This window comes from Borostomias antarcticus (assembly GCF_949987555.1).
Source record: "Borostomias antarcticus genome assembly, chromosome: 20".
Classification (NCBI taxonomy): domain Eukaryota; kingdom Metazoa; phylum Chordata; class Actinopteri; order Stomiiformes; family Stomiidae; genus Borostomias; species Borostomias antarcticus.
The window spans coordinates 17,385,895-17,397,136 of record NC_140253.1 but is presented as its reverse complement, the minus strand read 5'-3'; the positions used below and the strand labels follow the sequence as shown (position 1 = coordinate 17,397,136).

Sequence of the window (11,242 nt, the reverse complement as noted above, 5' to 3'; positions counted from 1 at the left end):
TTTTAGTGTGGGAGTTATTTGACAGAGTTGATCACATCAGTGTGATTTCAACTCACAGAGTGTTACTTTAACACTTTCTGATTTAAATGTATTTTAGTGTTGGAGTTATTTGACAGAGTTGATCATATCAGTGTGATTTCAACTCCATGGAGATGTAATTGAGTGGTTATGAGTTGACCTCGACTCCCAGGGTGTTATTCTGATTGGACAGAGTTGATCACGTGGTGTACCCAACTGTTCAACAGCGCGCGCCTTTCTTTCACTTCAGTTCGTGCTTGAGCCATTTTCATCTTCCATGCATGGTGCAACCGCTAACGTCGTGGAAGTGCAATTACCGGTGAGTTAACTTATTAAAACAATTATAATTTGGTGCTTTGTGTAGGTTACAATACAATGAAACATCTATGGGGTGCTATACTTTACAACGTTGTTAATTGGCCCAGGTCATCGACCAGAATTAATTAACTTAGCTGAGCGAGCTAGCTAGCTAACTAGCTAACGTTAGCTAGGTAATGTTAGCAAATGTCTCCAGTCCAATTTAATGGATTTAGCAATTTGCATGGAAAACACAGCTTGTTTCTTTTTCCATATAAAACTGTTCCAGGCTGGAGAAACAGACTGAAAATCCGTTTGTAATCATAGTAACAGTCTAGATTAGCTAGCTACACTCCGACCTTGTGTCTGGGTCTAGATAACTTGGCTAGCATTCATTTTAATTTGTCGAACTTTCTTGCATTTCTGAGGAAAATGCTGGTCCAGGTGAAGTGCGGCCAATGTCAGAAGTATGTGAAGTTGGATGTTGAAGATGGACGGTTTGACTTCAAGCAATTCAATGAAAATGGTAATGTTAGCTAACTTTAAACATTGTTTAGGCTAGCTGTTTCAGGTTTAAATATTTCAGAGTTGATTTCAACTCCCAGAGTGTTATTTCAACACATTCTGATTTAAATGTTGTTTAGCGTTGGAGTTCTTTGACAAGAGTTGATCACATCAGTGTGATTTCAACTCCCAGTGTTATTTTAACACTTTCTGATTTAAATGGCTTTTAGTGTTGGAGTTATTTGACAAGAGTGTATCATGTGATGACTCCTGGCTCCCTGTTGGGGGTTGGCTTGGTGTGTTCTATGTCCTACTGGTGGTGATTGGAGAGGTTGTGCACCTGTGATTGCAACCAGCTGCACCTGTGGCAGGGGTGCCATAACTGTTAAAAGACCATAACTCCCAGCCCTCGCTCTCTTCCCCCTCCAGAGCATTTTGATTGTTTGTTTGATTTCACACCATATAACACCCACACCCACCATACTGTTTTCACTACATCCATGCACTGCTAAACGCTACTGATTCTCATTAACATGCCATCTTGAGTATTTGTAATTTAGCTTAGTATAGGTTAAATAAATATTCTTAACTTGCCTTGGTTGTGCGACTCCCCACTTTGTTACGGCCCAGCTTGTTACAGGACCGCAACAAATGGGGAGTCGCACAACCAAGGCACGTTTTAAGAATATTTATTTAACCTATACTTAGCTCAATTACAAATACTAAAGATGAGTTGTGTTAATGAGAATCAGTAGTGTTGAGCAGTGCATGGATGTAGTGAAAACGGTATGGTGGGTGTGGGTGTTGTATGGCGTGAAATCAAATAATCAACAACCAAAATGCTCTGGAGGGGGAAGAGAGGGAGGACTGGGAGTTCAGAGGCCTCACTCATAATGGCCGTCCGCTCTTTTCTCCGCAAAGGTGTTGTCCCGAATTCTCACTCCCTGCAGATTTGCACTCCCCTCCACGATTCCTCCGGAGGTAGCTTGCGGGGCTATGGTGCGTGGTGGCTCCGGGAAATGCCCCTACCGCCTCACACACCTACACCAGGCACCTTAGCCCCGCAAGCTACCTCCAGAAACGTCAGGTGCAGTGGAGGGGAGTGGAAATCTGCGGGGAATGAGAATTCGGCACAACACGTAGAGAAAAAAGGGAACGGCTGTTGTGAGTGACGCCTCTGGTCTCTTAACAGCTATGGCACGTCCTCCACAGGTGCGCAACCTCTCCAATCACCACCTGTAGGACACAGAACACACCAAGCCAACCTCCAGCAGGGAGCCGGGAGTAGTCAAAATCACATCAGTGTGAGCAGATTGTGAGGGACAATTCTCTTGGTCTGTTTAATAATTATATAATGGTGGATGTATTTAAGGTGAATAGTCATTTGCTGTGAGACAAGAAACAGTGTTGACCTTAAAAGCATCTTCAGTTTAATCTCACTCTAGTCCCATCTTTTCCAGTTATCGAGAGATTTTGCCTGCCACCTGATGCAAACGTTACATACAAGGATGCATCAGGGACAGAAGTTGATGATGAGATATTCAGTGACCTCGTTGGTCAAGGCAATGTGGTATTGACAGTTTTCTCAGATGAAGGTGAGGTTTAAAGGCAGATATAATGATGGATGAATGAAGTGATGTCCGCACACCAGATTTGGGTTCCCAACGTGAATTTATGTGGCTGTCTGACATATTGCCCGAATGTTACCCTTTTGACTCGGCGTCAGTATATTCACTTTGAGAGCTCAGATCTGGTGAGCGACATCACTTTATTACTGAAATTGTCTTCTGTCCAGAACTCTGCCACAGTGTCTGGATGTGCGTGCCTCTATGCTTTTTTAGGTATATTCAAGCACTCTACAAACTACTGAATCAAATTATTAAGCTAAGATTTTTTCTGTTTTAGAATTTTCTGGTCCAAGCACCCCTGCTTCTGAGATGTCTGAGATGTCTGACTCAAGCTTCAGCTCAAATGCATCAACTGCAATCCTTGAAATCGAAGAGGTCCCTAGCAAGAGACAAAGGATTGAGGATACACCTGGAGCAATGCCTGCTAAACGGGTATAAAGATTTGATTCTAATGGGTTCCTTTACATTTTTTCATTCTTAGCCCATAGAAAAGTTAACCATGTTTTGTTTTTGCTTTTCATTAGATGGTTGAAGCAGTGCTAAGAGGCAAGTCTGGTGGTGAAGAAGTACTACAGGAGTACCAAAGAACAGAAACCTTAAAAGATGGCACAAGACGCCGAATGGTTAACATCCTGGTGGCTCATATGACTGATACTCATGGGTATGTGTGTTTCTTCATGTTCTTGTTTGCACCAAAACCCAATACTAGAAGGTTCAGTGAAATTTGACTCTGTAGCGGTACATACTAGGAATGTGGGAAATGGGGCTAGATGTCCAAAATAGCGAACTAACCCTTTAAATTTGATTTAATATCTCCTCTCAGTTGCCTCCCCACCAAAGCAACCAGAGAACATTATGCTCTTGGTATAGTGACACTGTTCCCTTCCCTCAAGGATCCATATTCAAAGAAAGGATATGTAAGTCATTATTGTTTGCATGACACTACTTGCATGATGTGACATGAAGCTGTGTGCATCACACTGGCGTTTGAATTATCTGACTTCTTATGAGCGAAGTTTAACAATGTATTAATTTATTTACATTTCAGGAACACTTCTATGATGCTGCAAGCCACACAGGATTCCTTTCTTGGCGTCTGAAAACCGTCAGCAGAAGGCAGAATCGTCAATCATCTGCACTGCCAAGCAGCTCTACTGACCTTCCTTCAGGAGGTATAAGAAGAAGAAAATCCATACACAATAGCTCCTTTCTCAATGTAATCTAGTGACATTTCAAGCCACTGCTCTTCGAACAATGTTTTTTTTTAATCCAGCACCTGCCTGTGCTAAACTTTTTACTCTTTCTTTATCCAGGAGGCCCAACTTCCCAGAGGGCTGGGAAGAGCAACTTGGAAGAGCAACTTGATGGAGATGCTTGCAAAGAGGCCATGTCTTTACTCAACCATACCGCTGACAACTCCCTGATTTTCCAGAAGATGAGAGAGACCTTTCAGCACCGCCAGAAGCTTGTTAATGACCCAGGCAAAGGTGTTGATGTCCTCTCCCTTTTCCCAAGATTCCTGGATACAAAAGGGCTGGTACGTTTGAAATGCGATCTTTAGAATACTGCTACATTTGAAAGTAGTTCCTATTATTTATTATAGCGTTTTTCATGATACGGAAAATGCTTAAAATAAAGTGAGGGGGGTACAGAGGGTGAGGGGGAAGGGAGCCAACCTCATCACAAACCGAAACTACTACACAGCAATTTAATGTCATCTTTCTTAAAGGTGGAGCAAGACTTCACTCTCCTGTTTGGAGATGAGACCGCCTCCCAGCTGTTTCAGAAATGGGATGTGCTCTTCAAGCCATGCATCATCAAAGAGGCGTCACAGCTCACTTCCACACCAGAGTTGCAGCGCTTGGTGCAGTCAGCAGAAAGTCCCCCAGGAAGTGACCTTGATGATGCAACAAGTAAGTTGTATTTATTTAGCTTGTTGTTAACCATCGAACAGAACCAAAAACATCACCTGCCCCCAGATTTAATACCTCTGTTCTATCTATTCTTGTGACTCTTGTCCTCAGCTTACGACCCAGAAATGGCCTCCCTGTTGTTGCTGTTGCATCTCCTTCCACCACCACCAGGGGGACCGAAGTCTCCAAAAGTCTCTGCCTCTGATGCATTTGAGAGACTTTTATTCTTTCACAAGGTAATATTTATTATTTGGGATGACTGTTTAAATAATCACTTCTAATCTTTGCAAATCCAGAATGACGAGTGGATTGGTTAAACTCACTCCGCTTTGCCAAGGGAGCCAGCTCTCTTGGCACAGTTGGTAGAGTAGCTTGACCATTGACATGTCCGTGTCTGCATGCGTGTCTGACTCTGCCCCTGGGCAAGGCCTTTACAAGGGTTACAGCTGCACATTATTCTTGTCTAATGTTCATTTTCCTTATGTCAACCCTAGTCATGCTGCAGTTTGGACGAGCACCTCCAGAACCAGCCTGGTCGGCAGCCGTACCTCCTTGCGGTTGGGCGTCAGAAGAGCAAGATTGACTGCTTCTACATCGCCATGGATAAGCACCTCATCCCATGCCAGGCAAACCGCTCGCTCGGGGCATTTGATGAACTTTTCAAAGTTCACTTTGTGTTTAACGTGTCTTACGATGCTGCCCTTGTTAGCTTCTACACATTCTTGCAGACAACGGTGTACAACATAGATGTGGGAAAAATGAAGGAGACACCCAGAGTCAGGGAGCTGAGAGCCAGATTCCTTAACCAATATGTGCTTGCATCCTTTGACTAGACAATGCTGATTTGTTTCCTGTGTCAGAATGTGTATCCCAGCAGTCAGCAGTTGATTTCACATTTAAGAGTCCAACATGGTTACTATCCTGGACCAAAGTTCAAATTATTTTGCGCTCAGCAAGGCTGTAGGCATCAGTTTCTAACATATGCAGGTTTTCGGAAGCACCTTAATGGAGTTCATAGCAATGTACAGCAAATGTCTCAAACTTTATCTGTTGCGGGTTCCAGTGAGCCAGCTGGAATGTCATCTCAGGCAGATGTTCTGATGGACGAAATAAATCCCCCAAGTCAGTGTAGCTCTTCCAGTCTTGATTCAGACTCAGGAATTAGTAAGGATCCAACCAAAGACATGTGTGCATCAATCGTGGCCAAATTACAGGGGAGTGGGATTTCCAACAGTTTGGTATCCTCCATTGTAGGGGATTTGGAGGAACTAACAAGCGAGCTTCGCTCACAAGCAAAGCAGACAGTTATATCCATTTTGCCTGCAACTGACCTCAATATACCTGCAATAAATGCATCTTTAGGCAAATTTGAAAACCCATTCACAGATTTGAATACAGAATGGAAACGAAATAAATATTTCAGCCAAAAGTGGTCAGTTGTAGAGCCAGTACAAATAACTCTGGGAGTGAGATATGACAGCAGACATAATAAGAAAACTGGTACTTATGATCAGCTGCCTGTGAAGGACACTTTCATATATGTGCCAATAAAAGAAACACTAGAGTTTATGTGCAAAAATCCAGACATTTGTGTTTTACTCAAGAGAGAGTGTAGATCGGAGCCTGACACTTACACCGACTTCTGTGATGGCAGTTATTTTAAAACCCACCCATTGTTTACAGCTAAAAGAGACACATTACAAATTCAGTTATACTATGATGATTTTGAAACGGCAAATCCCCTTGGCTCGAAACGTGGAATTCACAAAATAGGCGCTCTGTATTTTATTTTAAGAAATTTCCCCCCAAAATTTAATTCGGTTTTGATGAACATTCATTTGGTATCACTTTTTCATGTACAAGATCTCCAGAAGTATGGCTTTGATGTTATATTGGAACCATTGATAAATGACATTAAAAGTCTAGAGAGCCATGGTATACGTCTTCCATTTTCTGATGAGCAAGTATACGGTACAATCGCTCAGATCACAGGAGATAATCTAGGGATGCACAGTATTCTTGGTTTTAATGAGTCATTCAGTGGCCATTATTTTTGTCGCCTTTGTTTACTTGAGAAGAGTGATACTCAAACAGTATACAGTGAGGATGATCCTAAAGTGATCCTTCGTGGAAAAGATGTGTTTGAAATGCATTGCCAGTCTCTCCAGGAAAACCCCCAACTGAAGTTAGTCTATGGTTTGAAAAGATACTCTACACTTAATTCATTGACATATTTCCATGTGAGTAGTAACTATTCATTTGATATAATGCATGATCTTCTTGAGGGCGTGGCTCAGTACGAGATTAAGTTGCTTTTTGGATATCTCACAGAACACTTTCTATCAGAACAGGACTTGCTTTCTAGGATTTATTCTTTTGATTATGGATTTTTGGAACGAAAAAACCGCCCGACAAAGATTATCTTGGAGAGTGCTGGCAATGGCATTGGTTTGAATTCTATTCAGACACTGTGTCTAGTGAAAAACATTCCATTGTTGTTTGGTGACATTATTCCTGCAGGAAACAAACACTGGACTTTGCTACTGTTGTTACTTCAGATAATGAACATTGTTTTCTCACCTTCTCTCACTAGTGGTATGACAACATATTTAAAGCATTTGATTGCAGAGCACCACACACTGTTCAAGTACCTGTATCCACACAGAAGCTTAATACCCAAGCATCACTTTATGATTCATTACCCGTCGTCTATTAGAAAGATTGGCCCGTTGTTACATATGTGGTGCATGAGGTTTGAGGCCAAACATAAGGTATTTAAAGATTACTTCAAAAATTTCAAAAACATAACCAAATCTCTGGCGAAAAAGCATCAGATGGCCATTGCCTATCACTGGGAAACGTTCAACCTCAAACAGAAAGAGTATGGGCCAATTAAACCCTTTTCCCTCAGAGGTGAAAATGTTGTCGTCAATGAACATTTTGAGATGATGTCCTCAAAAGAGCTTTTCTCTTCTACTTGGGTTAAAGTTGATGGTGTTGAGTATAAAGCTGGACTTGTAATTTGCAGTGCAATGGAGAAAGACATGCCTGTCTTTGGTCAAATAAGTGAAATACTTTTAGTTGAAGAGCATGTTTATTTTTTTATGAACAAGTTATTCACAGAGAACTTTGACGAGCATCATCATGCATTCAGAGTATCACGAAGTGAGGAAAATTGTATAGTTGCATTGGCTGAACTCAAATTTTATACACCGTTTGATGTTCAGAGCTCATACAGTGTGTCCGATGTGGGTTTGTATGTTATACCATCATTTACAATGTTTTGAGTGAATGAGTGAAAGACTCTTGACTGACTGCATTTTGAGAAGCCTGAATAAATTCAGTTAAACTCAGAGCAGTGTTGTGTCTAATCCTTTAACTCTGGTAAAGAGTAAATCATAACTCAGAGCAGTGTTATGTGTCTAATCCTGCAGTGTTATTTTAACTCTGGTAAAGAGTAAATCATAACTCAGAGCAGTGTTATGTGTCTAATCCTGTAGTGTTATTTTAACTCTGGTAAAGAGTAAATCATAACTCAGAGCAGTGTTATGTGTCTAATCCTGTAGTGTTATTTTAACTCTGGTAAAGAGTAAATCATAACTCAGAGCAGTGTTATGTGTCTACTCCTGTAGTGTTATTTTAACTCTTACCCTGTAGTGTTATTTTAACTCTGGTAAAGAGTCAAACCTTTAACTCAGAGACACTGGCACTTTAACTCTGGTAAAGGGTGAAAGAAGGAACTCTTGACATGGTGTTAAATGTTTAACTATTTTGAAAGTGTTGATTTGACTCAGGTGAGTGTGGAGCTATATAAACCCTGAAAAAGTGTTGAAATTGACTCTGTAAGAGTTAATTCAACACTGGACTTTTTGCTGTGTAGGGGAATCGGGTCTGGAATGTCCGCGTCTGGCTCTATTAAGTAATTATTCTGTCTCTGTATATACCTCAATTACCTAGTAAAATGAATCCCAGTGCAACACACTTGATTCAAAAAGCTCTGACAAGGCTGTACCAGGAGCCTGCCAACCATGCATATAAGAGAGCTTCAAGGATTCGGGGGCATTTACTACTCACATATCTGCGACTGCCCCAGGAGCCAGGCAAAAAAAGTATAGCCATTGTAAATTGAGTGAGTGTAGCCAGCCGATAAAATCTATCCTGATATAGGTCTAACTGAAACTTTGGTATATTAAAAGCAGATACAAGTGTGAGGGAGTATGTCAGTCTTCATTTTAAAATTTTCAGCACCACAACATTGTGAGAGTGCATGTTGGTATTTATACAAGATACAGTATTACCAGTAGACCTTGACAAGATCATGGTCTTGAGTACAGTCTGGACATCAACCAATATGGCAGCAGCCACCAGACCATGGCCAGCATATTGGAGGCGCTGCGATCCAACCTCACATACAGATGTGGGAAGTTAGAAATGTCACATGCTGCAGCATTTCACCTTCGCGGTATTTGGCAGGGAAATCCCGTTGGAAATCTCGTGGGATTTCAGACGGATGTTATTTCGTTTTAGTGATGCACCACCGCCAGGTGGCGTCTGAGTAGATTTAGCAGGCTGGGCTCAGTGTTTTTCTCCTATAGTCTACGAATGAAGCATCATTAAATTTCACATTCTTTAATTTAAATGCTCTGTTGTAAAGCACTTTGAGCTGAATTTCTCTGTATGAAAGGTGCTATACAAATAACGTTTAATTGTTATTACCTTGTTCTCAAACACGTTTTCTCCATCTGGATGTAATTTAATTATTACGAACACCTATATCTAGGCCTACAATAGCCTATCTATCTCGGTAACTGATGTCGGGTCAAGACGTGGTGGCTGTTAAGTCAAATGCGCAAAATAACAGTATTGTAAATATATTTGTTATTAAAGATGTGGTGAACGTGAGGGTTTTGCGTTTTGTTTCTGGAACACATTCAACTGGTAGGCTACTCGTAAACCCCGGAAGTAAATTTGAAGACGGGGCACCAGCTAATGTAGCCAAGTCTGAGCGCAGTAGGCTATATGGCTTCAGCACGATACAAAGAAAAAATAAGCTTGATCGGAGGTGTGGATCCATACAAAATTGACAGTCGCCATGAGTAAAGATCACTCGTTGCCAATCATATCCGGACATTAACTATATTGTGCATAGCGGCAGGTTTGACAGTGAGTGCGTTCACATGCACACTATACCCCGATCAACCGATAATTGTAATAATGCGATTATTGAAATGGTCTTGTGAACGCCTTTATCTGATTTCCAAAATCGGGGTAAGGTCTTAGAACCGCCAAAGACGTCCATTGGACGATTGTGGGTTTTCATTTGCACATAACTATATTTTAATAAAACATTTAAGTCCGCCTGTCAATGACTTTACCTAAAATTGTGTTCTGTTGCACCCCCTATAAATTTAAAAAACATACACGATATTTTGTAATTTGAATGATTGAATAATTGAAATATTTGAATGATATCGAATATATATATATATATATCTCTCCAGGAAGTTTGTCACAGCCGGTCCAGCGCAGCGGGGCGTCTCCGCAGCTTTGGAGGGCCCGCAAAACTTTAGCTGAGAAGCGGACAACTGCACTCCTATGACCCCCACTGACACTCCAGCTCGCCCTGCCTAAAGCAGGAACCTCGCCCTAAGCCCCTCTCTATCTTCACCGCCAGCAGCCCTAACCGGCGTGCGAACGGCCCCCACCCCCCAAGATGAGTGCTGGCAATGTCTGATTTGTTTGGCTGGGCTGCTGCCCGATAGCATTCACCAAACTCTGCTCCCCAGAACCAGAGTGTGCTCGCCCGGCTCTCAACTATATCCCCTCACCCCAGCAATCAAGTTCAGCTGTGGGTGATTGGTAATTAGCTCCCAGAGTCTCAGTAGGTGGCAACAGCTGAAAGCAGGTGAATGACATCAGTCTGTAATTGGTCCAGCCTCCCTACGTTCACAACTATGGCCCAGTCCCAATGTCCCCCCTAAACCCTCAAGCCCTGAGCCCTCACAGACTTATTGACGTCACCTGGTAAAGTGGTTGAGTGTGAGAGTCTGCAAGGGCTCGAAATTGCATAAATAGGAATGGGACAGCACTTGTGACAGATCACGTGACCACGACCGAGCGAAAAGTCCTTCCATCTTGTTTGTTGTCCTACGTTGTTGTGGTAACGTGTGTTTTTCAGCGATTTCACGTCACGACGCTATGAACTGTGGGTAATTCCCTTGGGCTAAGTCTGCAGAAATGCAGACTTACGGGAAGGGGCCATAAAGGGCTCAAAATGGCTCTCGGAGAGCCCTCACGCACTTGCCGAGTTGACATTGGGACACCCCTAAGCCCTCGCGGACTTCGCGGGAGCGCGCTCTTAAGTCTGCGAGTCTGCAAGGGTGGACATTGGGACTGGGCCAATATCTTTATCCAGAGATTCAAGCTAGCCTACTCGACGTGAAATCACGTTAACCAGAAGCTAGCTTGCAGCTTGCCACTTAGCTAGCTAGCTGGCTGGTGAACTTTGCCTAGCCAAAACCGTAACATGCAAGGTAACATAACACACCTAGACAGTGTTGCCAGATTGGATTGACCAATCCCAGCCCAACCACAGTCTAAAACCCGCGAGATCCACAAAAAAACAGCCCTAAACGTATACGCCCAGCGAGGAAACGCCCCTAACTTGCCACATCTCACCAGTGGGGCGATTTGGAACCCTCACAAACATAAACGTGCTATGTTTCCATAGTGCCAACCACAGCAGCAGCCACAATAAAGCCAATACACAAATTAAAAGCCTACGAGGAACATCTTTCTCTCTCTCTCTCACAGACACACACACATTTCACAGACAGGAACACACTGACAGCTGCAGAAAATGTGCCTTACTACAACGGTGGC

At 42.5% G+C, this 11,242-nt stretch overlaps 1 protein-coding gene across 2 annotated transcripts; it reads left to right on the top strand.

The window, feature by feature from the left end:
• Positions 1 to 270: 270 nt before the first annotated feature.
• LOC311322252 (uncharacterized protein) lies at positions 271 to 7,035 on the top strand. 2 transcript variants are annotated; one of them, XM_084454314.1, is made up of 11 exons: positions 271 to 337; positions 744 to 841; positions 2,280 to 2,414; positions 2,725 to 2,879; positions 2,972 to 3,108; positions 3,271 to 3,364; positions 3,496 to 3,619; positions 3,761 to 3,984; positions 4,177 to 4,360; positions 4,472 to 4,596; positions 4,855 to 7,035. In XM_084454314.1, exons 1-11 carry the CDS (start codon positions 300 to 302, stop codon positions 5,191 to 5,193), a joined length of 1,653 nt encoding a protein of 550 aa, XP_084310440.1. In that variant the 5' UTR covers positions 271 to 299; the 3' UTR covers positions 5,194 to 7,035. The 2 variants fall into 2 exon arrangements, with proteins under 2 accessions (XP_084310440.1, XP_084310441.1); XM_084454315.1 differs by lacking the exon at positions 2,280 to 2,414.
• Positions 7,036 to 11,242: the final 4,207 nt, after the last annotated feature.

Bases quoted from the DNA above. Each gene is read 5' to 3' on its own strand.
- LOC311322252 (XM_084454314.1), top strand. From the start codon at position 300: ATGGTGCAACCGCTAACGTCGTGGAAGTGCAATTACCG. The intron at 338-743 runs GTGAGTTAACTT...TGCATTTCTGAG, and splicing joins TCGTGGAAGTGCAATTACCG to GAAAATGCTGGTCCAGGTGA. The intron at 842-2,279 runs GTAATGTTAGCT...CATCTTTTCCAG, and splicing joins CAAGCAATTCAATGAAAATG to TTATCGAGAGATTTTGCCTG.